The 11980-nt window shown below is 40.4% G+C and overlaps 1 protein-coding gene across 1 annotated transcript; it reads left to right on the top strand.

Annotated features, from left to right (window-relative positions):
* Nucleotides 1-8513: 8513 nt before the first annotated feature.
* On the top strand, nt 8514-11323 carry LOC137870144 (placenta-specific gene 8 protein-like). Its single transcript, XM_068707152.1, has 5 exons — nt 8514-8520; nt 8880-8916; nt 10562-10662; nt 10800-10987; nt 11093-11323. The coding sequence occupies exons 3-5, from the start codon at nt 10596-10598 to the stop codon at nt 11312-11314; spliced, it is 477 nt and encodes a 158-aa protein (XP_068563253.1). The 5' UTR covers nt 8514-8520; nt 8880-8916; nt 10562-10595; the 3' UTR covers nt 11315-11323.
* The last annotated feature ends 657 nt before the right edge of the window (nt 11324-11980 follow it).

Genomic DNA, 11980 nt, shown 5'->3' with positions numbered 1-11980 from the left:
ACTGTGTGAATTCACAGCCACCTACTGGTAATAAGTAGCTGTATATTTCGTTCACTACTGAAATATAAAATCAACGAAAGGCGTCTGCTTGTATTATATTGCTAGAATGTTTGAGAAATCTGTGTTTTTGTCATGGCGGCTCCTTCTGTGTCTATTGCTGTGGAAAAAAAGGTAAATTGGGGTCACTGACTCACTAGGCAACGATTGGTGTACAGCCGCTGTGCTCTGAGACTAAAGTTCACACAGGAGCATTGTGCACACCAGCTGAGCTGAAGCAACTGTAGTAAGTGAAGAGAGTTCACTAACTGCAGCTTGTTCTGTTGCCAATGTTTACGTTGTGATTGAGTATGAATATAGGTTATGTTCCCCCTATGCAATACTATTTGCAACAATTAACATATTCTAATAATGCATTGATTGTACTGCTTTGGTTATGATATTTATGCAGATTTCTTACTGATGAAAAAAAGCTTGTCTACCAGAACATTTGCACAGGGAACAAAAGATTTGTGGAAGTCACTCTGATTTATACATAAACAGAAAAGTAGCAATTAATTTTAAACAACTGTTTTTCAAACTAATTCTCTTTACATTGTACATGAAGTTATAGGAAGTCTAATAAGAATATCAACTCTTCAGTATGAAATATGTGTTGTAAAAAATTACATTTCTGTTCAGTGTAACTCAAAATTACTTTACCCAGGATTTCTTGATTTCTGTGTGTTCGCAGGTTAATTGTTCTCCACCTAAGGTAAAGTTCAAGAGGCAATGGCATATCCCTTGACAGACTGGAACTCTGGCCTCTTTGACTGTTTCGAGGACGCAAGTTCTTGTAAGAATCAACTTTCATTTATATTTATTCAAAATTCTGTCATATATTTGTGGATAACTTGTAAAATGTTCATCCATGTGTGCTTCTTCAATCATACAAAACCTTTAAGAATATATCACACATGTATATATTTTTTTAGGTTGTTATGGTTTCTTTTGCTGCCCTTGCCTTGCCTGCACGGTTTCAGGAAACTTTGGACAGAACCGTTGTCTCCCGCTATGTGACATATGCAGCCCGGCCATAACATCAGCCATTGGACTACCTCTGTGTGTGCCTCCTGCAGCCTTGGCTCTACGGGTTGGCATTCGGCACAAATATGGTATCAAGGTACAAACCGTATAAAACTGATGATGTTTTAATTATACATCTACATAAATGAAGCAATCTTACAAAAATACATTTTAATTTAGAGCTTTAGACACTTGAATTTAAAGAATGTGCGTTTGTCATTTTCTCTGTGGACTTATTAAAACTAAACACCATTGGACTTAATGATTAATATAAGATATTAAATACTGAGGAATACAATAAAAATATCATAATCCATATGTTTGATCTCCGCAGGGCTCTCTCTGTAAGGACATAGCGAGTTCCTGTTTCTGTGAGTGGTGCTCCTATTGTCAGATGCACCGAGAGTTAAAATATCGCAAGAAAAACAAGCCCGTCATTGTCAACATGCAGCCTGCTCCAGTGATGATGGTTCAAGGAGGCAGAATGTAGCTTTGTGAGTCAACCAGGAGTTGTTATGCTTAATTCATACTGAACCTTGTGGCTTATAATTGGTGTCTCTGTCTTTCACAAGAAAATTTGATTTAGCTCAGATCTATTATCTATGGTGTGATGATGTTGTGGACATTCATTGTAAAAGATGATTATTTTTGTTTAGGTGTGAGAGACAGGGATATACACAATTGTAATAATTTTGATTTGTGTCTCCATGGAATCTGAGCTTGCTGGGTAAATGTCTACATTGTAGACATAATGCTACAATATTGATAATCATGGGATTCTATGGCGGAAGTTGGTTAATCACTATTTTTAAAGACCAAGGGCTTATCTTACTTAATAAAAGTGAACTACTGTTGTAAAGGTCTCAAGATGAAGGATCAGGAAAAAGCTTTTAAACGTGAAAGAGCATGAGAGCAGAGGTCTGCATCTGTTACCAAAAGACTAACATTTAGGTTCATGTGTGAATACATTCTGTATAATTTAAACATATAGCATAGTGTCATGTTGTGTACCCAAACGGCCTTCTGAAGGATTTTAAAACCCAAGAAAATGTGTGTCACTATGTGGGAATTTTAATTGGAAGCAATAATTGTATCTGCAGCAATAATCACATAAATATAAGGATTCATTCCTATATAAATTATTTAATTTTGAAAACCACATACAATTTGTGAAATCTTCATGTTATTATGGGAGTTATTCTGATGGGATATGTTTCTGTTTGTATAAAAATGAGACAATCTCAGTGAAGTAGGTGGCTTCATCAGTCAACATATATTAATGTGTTGACTGAGTGTCTGGTAATGATAGACAGCAGGCCATTTTGTTCCTGTGCTTTGTGTAACCTCTGCTGCACTTGCGCTCCTCCCCTGAGAAAAAACTGGTTGTTGAATGTGTGTTCATGTCAGTGAAATCACAATTAAATGAAACATATCGAAAAAAAATTGTCAGTAACGCAATACTTTGCAAAACACAAGTGTCAATCTTTCATCAGTGACGAGTAACGAGAGGTCCCAAGATATTCATGTAGAGGCTCATGTTGTTACTGTGGCTTGGCAGCAGAAATGTTTTGTGTTTACAAGGCATCAAATGTCAGAAACCGGGTCAAAACCTCCCTTGCTTTAACCTGTTGATGTCCTCGGTTAGGTTCTTGTCATTAATAGTTGACTCCTAGAAAACATCCTTCAGCCGGTTCATCATCGTTTCCTATAAATTTGGATTTTTGTCCAAAATCTTAGTAATAAGTATTGACAACTATTAGTAACACATTGACAATGAATACAATTAACATGCATGTTCAAAAGAAAGGATTCATAGAATAAACCTTGACAAAACAATAAATATGCTGGTGCTGCAAACAACTTGCAGCACCAGCATATGAATCAAAACAACATACATTGCTTTGTGCGTACCTGCAGTGTACTGTGTCTTCACTGATGCTATCAGTAGAAAGAGCCGAATAGCAGCTTTAAGAAGTGAAACTTTGGATGACCTGTGTATTGTATTAAAAGATGAATAACCTGATTGCGCTGCTCACATCTTCTGATTTTTGTCAGTCATATCTACTTTAAATTACAAGACTTCAATGCTGCTTCAGATTAAAGAAATTAATATACTAAAAAATGATTCTGCTTTGTCAATTTCTCTTCTTTAACTGAGCAGTTGAGGAACAATTATTATCATATCTGCATGTATGTTTCTGTGTTTCAATGTCAACTAATCTTAACCAGCTGTTTCATTTTCATTACTATTAGTCAATAGCTTCAGTAGCGTTGCTCTCCGCTCCTAATCCAAGACATTTCCCACAGCTTCAGAGTCGCCAAGAAGGTGTCCAGCTCCATCAGATAAAACATGTTGCATCTTTATCTAAAGGGTGAATGAAAGTGCTGTGGTGGCTAGCACAGTCGCTTCACAGCAAGAGGTGCCTGGGTTCGATTCCCAAGCTCTGTGTGGAGTTTGCATGTTCTCCCCCGTGAACCCGGCATCCTCCCACAGTACAAAGACATGCAGCTTAGGCAGCTTAGGTTAAATTGCTCATAGCTATGGATGTGAGCATCAATGGTTGTCTGTCTATATATGTCAGCCCTGCGATTTATGTCCCATACTTTATCTATATAGTTTATTAATTTGTAGATTAAGTATATACTTAATCTACAAATAAAGTACATACTTATGATTTCTAATTGTACTATCTCACTCCAAACTTAATTGAAAAGGCAAGGCCAATAGGCTAGTAGGTGTGCTACTTACTTTATCATCCATTGGGCTTGAAAGTTCAGTCCCGGATTCGTGCCAGTTTCACTTTTGATCATGTTTGAGGCAAGAAATTAACTGGGTAGTTTTTGAATTTTGGCAATTCAAAAAAAATGTTTGGCAAATCAAAATTTGTTGAAGTTGAGGAAGCTGAGGAAGCTAACGCCTGCAGGGGTTGATAGCTGGCCAGCCGGCCAATCAGGTTCACAGACCCCGATGTGAGCGTGCTGGAGTTCTCTCAAGAGACGTTCCGCAAGACTGTTAGCAGATCCCACAGATCTCCCTCTGGTTCTCTGGTGGGGAGCAGAGCCAGTGGGGATTGCTGAAGGCTGTTTAGGGGCTGTGGGATAGAGCCAGGTGGTTAAGATTTAAGCAAAGGCCTGCAATGCATGTTGAAGAACCAGAGGGAGAGCTGGAGGTGTGAACAGTTTTGTGTTTGTAAGGCCTCAACTCTCATCAAATGTCCAGAATTAGTATACACACAAAACCCTCCTAGCTTGATGGATGTTTTTATCCTGTTGACTTTTTCAGTCAAGTTCTTGTCATCAGGACTTAAATCCTGGGAAACACCCCGCAGTGTATTTCTTGCTACTATCTGTGGGGAGATGTCTTTATATTTCCCACATATCATCTTTAAAACATCTCAATATTCAGAGCCTTGTAATATCCACCTGAACAGAGAATGAAGTCTCTCTCTCTCGCTCTCTCTCTCTCTCTCGCTCTCTCTCTCTCTCTCTCTCTCTCTCTCCTCTCTCTCTCTCTCTCTCTCTCTCTCTCTCTCTCTCTCTCTCTCTCTCTCTCTCGCCCTCTCTGTGTGTGTTATTATCCAAATTTCTCCTTGCTTTGTTTGTATAGCTGGGTCGATGGCAGATGCTTTTAGTTTATGTGAGTGTGCCCCACTGGCTAGTTCATGGCAGCTCCCTCTCACTGCACTCATATGGTGGTAACGTTACTGCTGGTTTAGGCCGCCCCGACTGCTGGCGTCGTCAAAGAAGCATAACAAACAACCTCTGGTTCTTTCTCACGTTGACACTGATAACTCTGTCAGCACTGTTGCCGTTGTTTGCATTGTTGGCGCAGTTAGCAGCGTTAGCTCTTAGCCGCTGGCTCAGCAATCGTATTGTTGAGAGCCATGTAGAGGCAAAACATACAGTACGCTCTTAATTTTTGCATTTAGCACTTTTAAGTAATCAAACTATGGGTGACCTTAAGTCTGCCATCAACAAAAGTTGAATAACTTTATTGTGTTGCTTTAAGTTAATCTGAAGGCTACTTTTTGACAGTCACATGTTTGTCAAAGTACAAGTCTTCTGGGGCGACCAGGTAGCTGTCCTGACAGAGCAGACCCCCATACACCAAGGCTGAGTTTCGAATCAGACCCGGAGCCATTTGTTGCATGGCATTCCCTCTCTCTCTCCCCTTTCCAGTCTATGCAACCAGTCTAATAAAGTCAAAATGGCGAAAAAATATTCTTAAAAAAAGTATAAGACTTCTTAAATGCTTTCCATTAAAAAATAATGACATATTTTTCCTCTGTGACTTATACTTCATCAATATCTCTAATTTAACTGACCAGTAGAATAACAAATTAAATTATATTAACTGTCCTCTGCTCTCCCTGACCCTGAATCCTTTTCTCTCCTATCCCCTGATACTGCTACTGATCTTCTCCTCTCCACCCTTACTTCTTCTTTGGACAAACTCTGTCCCTTCACCTCCAGGCCTGCACGCCCAACTCCACCTGCCCCGTGGCTGTCGGACTCAGTGCGTACTGATAGACGGAGCCTAAGAGAGGCTGAGCGTAAATGGAGAAAAGGCAAACTCCCGGAGGACCTTCTTAACTTCCAAGCTCTTCTTTCCACTTTTTCCTCCTCTCTATCTACTGCTAAAGCTGCGTTCTTCCGCTCTAAAATCCTAACCTCTGCTTCCAATCCTAAAAAACTCTTTGAAACTTTCACTTCACTCCTCCAACCCCCACCCCCTCCTCCTACTTCCTCCCTTCTCCCTGATGATTTCGCCAACTTCTTTGACAAGAAGGTAAACGATATCAGATCCTCCTTCTCTCAGCCCCTCTCTCCCTGTCCAATCCTGCCCCCACAGCTCTCCCTCCCATCTCCACGCCCCATCTTACCCTTTCTGGCTCCTCTCTCCCCTAACGAGGTCCTCAACCTTGTTACATCTAACCGCCCCACCACGTGCTCCCTTGACCCGATCCCTTCCCCTCTTCTTCAGTCTATTGCGACTGAACTCCTTCCTTTCCTCACCCACCTCATCAACACATCTCTTGTTTCAGGATGCTTTCCCACGGCCTTCAAGACCGCCAGAGTCACCCCCCTTCTGAAGAAACCATCACTTGACCCCTTTGATGTCAAGAACTTCAGACCGATTTCTCTTCTACCCTTTCTATCCAAAACACTTGAACGTGCTGTCTTTAACCAACTGTCTTCCTATCTCCACCAGAACAGCCTTTTGGACCCCCACCAGTCCGGGTACAAAGTGGGTCACCCGACAGAGACGGCCCTCCTTGCGGTGACAGAGTCGCTTCACGCCGCGAGAGCTAACTCTCTCTCCTCTGTCCTGATTCTCCTGGACTTGTCTGCGGCGTTTGACACTGTGAACCATCAAATCCTCCTCTCATCCCTTGAGGGGATGGGCGTCTCAGGCTCTGCACTCTCCCTGTTTGCATCCTACCTGACGGGTCGATCCTACCAGGTGACCTGGAGGGGGGCCGTGTCGGAACCACGCATGCTGACTACGAGGGTTCCGCAAGGGTCAGTCCTGGGCCCCCTTCTCTTCTCGCTCTACACAACATCTCTGGGTTCTGTTATTCGCTCGCATGACTTCTCCTACCATTGTTATGGCGATGACACCCAGCTGGTCTTGTCATTTCCCCCCCGGTGACACCCAAGTGGAGACGCGCATCGCTGCGTGTTTGGCTGACATCTCGAAGTGGATGACGACACACCACCTCAAGCTCAACCTAGACAAAACTGAGCTACTGTTCCTCCCGGGGAAGGGTTGCCCGCACCGGGACCTGTCCATCACCATTGATGATACTGTGATGACGCCAACACGGACTGCGAGGAACCTGGGTGTGACCCTGGATGACCAACTGTCATTCTCGGCAAACATTTCATCCATTACACGCTCCTGCAGATTCCTGCTCTACAACATCAGGAGGATTCGTCCCTTCCTGACTGACGAAACGGCGCAGGTTCTCATCCAGGCTCTCGTCATCACCTGCCTGGACTACTGCAACTCTCTACTCGCCGGAGCCCCGGCGTCGGCCATCAGACCTCTGGAGCTTGTCCAGAAAGCTGCAGCTCGCCTGGTGTTCAATCACCCCAAGTTCTCCCACACAACTTCCTTTCTCCGTTCTCTACACTGGCTACCTGTAAGAGCTCGCATCCAGTTTAAGACTCTGGTGCTAGCCTACAGGGCAGTGAAAGGAACAGCTCCTTCCTATCTCCAGGCCATGGTCAAGCCTTACACCCTCGCCCGACCACTTCGCTCTGCTGCCTCGACGGGGCGACCAATCGCCCCGTCGCTCAGAGGTCCTGGCGGCCGATCGACGCGGTCACGGCTGTTTTCTGTCCTGGCCCCACAGTGGTGGAATGAACTTCCCACTGACGTCAGGACAGCGGAGTCGCTGCCCATCTTTCGGCGCAGGCTGAAAACCCACCTCTTCAGGAAGTGCTACCCTGAGCCTTCCACTTAGCACTTATTGTATTCATACTAGCTTGTTGCACTTATTGTATTCGTATTACTTATAGCACTAACTGTTTTTCTTGTTTCTGCACTGTACTTTGGCTCTGAGTTATGCTCTGCTTCATGCTCTTAGATGCTTGTTTGGAAAAGGAAATGTACTTATGACTTCTGGTGACTAGTAGTTCTTTTGATTACCAATGTTGAATGCACTTATTGTAAGTCGCTTTGGATAAAAGCGTCTGCTAAATGACTGTAATGTAATGTAATGTAATGTCCTGTTGTCAGACAAACAAAACCGTTTTGGGACATCTCCATTTTCTTTGTTTAAATAGAACAAATTAACAGGTGTAATAGATGGTAATCAAAATGAAGATGGACATCCTGTTCTTAGAATGTGGTTTGGTTTTAATTTGTTCTCATCAATAGATTCAGGTTTTGCAGCATTGTTTGTGTTCCAACAAGATGCCACTTCTGATATGACATATTCTTTCAGTCATTCACAACTTCAGAGTCGCCAAGAAGGTGTCTAGCTCCATCAGGTAAAACATGCTACATCTGTATCCTAACGGTTAAATGAAAGCTTAATGACATACTGTAAAAGTAATTTTACTAGAGGAAGAGAAGTGTGGTGTCTGCATAACAAAATTATTGATTTTTCAAAACAACTGCATCCTAGCTAATTCTAAATGTCATACTGGAGCATACGTACATGTGTGACATCATAGTATGATATACTGTTGGATTATAGAAGATACTTGTATGGGAATATAATGGTAATCAAGTGATTGATGAAAAAACATTTTTATTGGATGTAGTTATTACATTTTACGGGCATAGTCTTCTCAGCATGTAGTTTCGTTTTCTTCATAGATTCAGGTTACACGGCATTGTTCATGTTTAGCTGTCCGACACACGCAAGATGCCACTCCTAATCCAAGACATATCCTTTAAGTCATTCACAGCTTCAGAGTCGCCAAGAAGGTGTCTATCGCCATCAGGTAAAACATGTTACATCTGTTTACATCTAACGGTTAAATAAAAGCTTAATGACATACTGTAAAAGTAATTTTAGTGTGGTGTCTGCATATCAAAATTATTGATTTTTCAAATCAACTGCATCCTAGCTAATTCTAAATGTCATACTGGAGCATACGTACATGTGTGACATCATAGTATGATATACTGTTGAAAAAAAAAACATTGTTAGTGAATGTAGTTATTAAAGTATGATGGGCATACTCTTCTCAGCATGTAGTTTTCTTTTCTTCTTAGATTCAGGTTACAAAGCATTGTTCATGTTTAGCTGTCCGACACACGCCATTCCTAATCCAGGACATATCCTTTCATTCATTCACAGCTTCAGATTTGCCAAATAAGGTGTCCAGTTCCATCAGGTAAGACCTTTAATGTTTGCTAATAAGACATGTACATCGTTATCCTAACAGTTAAACAGTAAGTTAAGTTATATTTTTCTCACTTTTTTTCGAAATACTATAACTTTTTTCTTCAAACTACAGTATGACTTTTTTTGACATACTATACTATGACTTTTTTTAACTTACTATATTATGACTTTTTTTGACATACTATACTTTGACTTGTTTACGTTATACTATACCATGACTTTTTTGACATACTATATAATGACTTTTTCTGACTTTTTTTGACATACTATACCAGTGATTTTCAACCACTGTGCCGCACTGGTGTGCCGCGAGAGATCGTCAGGTGTGCTGTGAGAAAATGTCCAATTTCACTTAATCGGTCCAAAAAAATGCTATTTAGTTGCTGCAAAACAATGCCATTGTTGAGCATCTGAGCCTGCAGTATGGTGGCTGGCTAAGTAATTAAACACTCTTCCATGCCAGTGGGAGGCAGTAGGTAGCGCAATAATGACCTTGTTAATTTAAAACAGTAGAATTAAATGACGTGCGGGAGAGGTTGAGGTGACAAGACGAACAGCAATGGACAAATATTTGAAAAGGAAAAATGCAGACTCTGAACTGGGCTCTGGACAACATTCTAACCCAGATGAAAATCCTAGTAAGGATCAACAAATTGAAAGACTTGTCATTAAATCATATATACTGTATTATGCTAAAAGGTGTCATTTTGTAACTTTTTTAGTTGTTGGTGTGCCGCGGGATCTTTTTAATGTAAAAAATGTGCAACGGCACAGAATAGGTTGAAAAACACTGTACTATACTACAACTTTTTTTCACATACTATACTATGACTTTTTTCTGACTTTTATCAACATATAATATTATGACTTTTTACTTACATTTTTCAACATACTATACTTAGACTTTTTTTCGACATTCTATACTATGACTTTTTATAACTTTTTTTACATACTCTATGACTTTTTTCTCACTTTTTTCACATACTATATTATAACTTTTTCACATACTACTATGACTTTTTCATGACTGTTTTTGAAATACTATACTGACTTTTCTTTCACTTTTTTCAAAATACTATACTATTACTTTTTCTGACTTTTTTTACATACTAAGACTTTTGTCTCACTATGTTTCATATTATACTATGACTTTTCCATGACTCTTTTTGAAATACTATACTATAACTTTTTTTGCCATACAAAAGTCATAGTGTATTATGTCAGGAAAATGTCATGAAAAAGTAATGTTATAGTCATAGTATAGTAAGCCATTAAAAACATTCATAGTATAGTACACCATGAAAAAGTATAATATTATAGTATGCCTAATGTCTAAAAACGTCACAGTGTAGGATGCTATTTAAAGGTCTAAGTATAGTATGCCATAACAAATGTCATAAAAGGTGAGAGAATAGTATGCCATTAAAATGTCATAAAACGTCATAGTGTAGAATGTCATAAAAAATGAAACCAGATCATCCAAGAATATAAAAGTGGTTCAAGAATGACATTTCAGATATGTGCTCCAATTACAATTAGTGGTTAAACATTAAGATATACAATATAAGGTATCAGCGATTTGTAATTTTTTGGGTTAAGTTTTTTGCTGAGCTCTTATTTTTGTGCATTAACAGGTTCATTGTTTACTGCTTGTCACTACAACAACAAATGGCAGCACAACCCTTGGCACACTGGAAAAGTGGGCTCTGCGATTGCTTTGAGGACGTAAATACCTGTAAGACTCAATACCCCAACATTGACAAATTTATATTGTGTTTGGATTGAAGGCCTTATGTCTCATGTGTAGGGCCTTCTTTAGCAAGTCACTTTAGAGTTTCTACAACTTAGTTGGTGTATCTTGTGTTTTTTTAGGTTGCTATGGTTTCTGGTGCTGCCCATGCCTTGCCTGCACGGTTTCAGGAAGATTTGGAGAGAATCGTTGTCTCCCATTATGTGACATATGCGGCCCGGCCATATTAACAGCCTTCGGCATACCTCTGTGTGTGCCTCCTGCAGCCTTGGCTCTAAGGGCTGCCATGCGAAACAGATATGGTATCAAGGTATGATGCATGTAAAGTTGAGGTGCATGGGATTTCACACAACAAGTTTAATAAAAGTGAAGCAATGTTGATTTACAACTTTACATATTTTTGGGTTCTCTGCAGGGTTCTATCTGTAAGGACATTGCTGTTTCCTGTTTCTGCTCCTGGTGCTCCTGGTGTCAGATGCATCGTGAGTTAAAACATTGCGAAGAAACTCCCACTGTCGTCACTGTGCAGCATCAAAACGTAATGCAAATGCAGCCTGCTCCAGTAATGATGGCTCCTGTATACCCAGCCTCAGCTGCTTTTGTAAACTACCCAGGAGTGATCACTATGCAATACTGAGCTTTGTGGCTTCTCATTGGGCTGTTGTGAATTGTGAAGGACATATCATTCCGCTCAGATCATGCTGCTGTTTGTTTTGTTAAACCAAAATCATAAATTGACTTACTGAAGATTAAATATAATTTTTAATTGTGTCCCTTTGGTATCTCAATGACATACATAACATAATATTGCACAATATCATCTACATTCAATTTAACGCTTTGGTCTGTCTTGAAGGGCTGCTATAAGTTTTGCGTGCCACCAGGTGTCACTGTTTTTGCTGTGTTTGAAGCCCCAACGCCTCAAATCTTTTTCACAAATAGAATGAAAGCCCCAAAGTTTTATTCGCCCATTGTTAAAAGTAATTAAAAATAGTTGACACAAACTTGCCGTAGGCACCTAAAATTACGACATAAGGCTGCTGTCTGTATGACAGTAGAGCAGATGGTCTGGGACATGCTGTTAGATGCTACAAAGTGTCTTTATAAAGCAATGCAGTCAAATGTGAGGCGGTCAAGAGGATGTGACTGTCACTCACCCCGAGTTGTCTGTAATGCATTGTAGCAGAGAAGCTTGGTAAATGCTAGTTCATTCACACCGATGACTGCATTGAACACCTAACTAGGCAAAATGTCAAACTTGTTCACGTCCTTTGCTTTCACTTCTCACTTAGACTTTATTTGA

The sequence above is a fragment of the Cebidichthys violaceus genome, unplaced genomic scaffold, assembly GCF_023349555.1.
Source record: "Cebidichthys violaceus isolate CVI_PGR_0920_01 unplaced genomic scaffold, fCebVio1.0.p SCAF_13, whole genome shotgun sequence".
In the NCBI taxonomy this organism is placed as follows: Eukaryota; Metazoa; Chordata; class Actinopteri; order Perciformes; family Stichaeidae; genus Cebidichthys; species Cebidichthys violaceus.
Note: the sequence above shows the minus strand (reverse complement) of the source record. Positions and strands in the feature narration are given on the sequence as shown.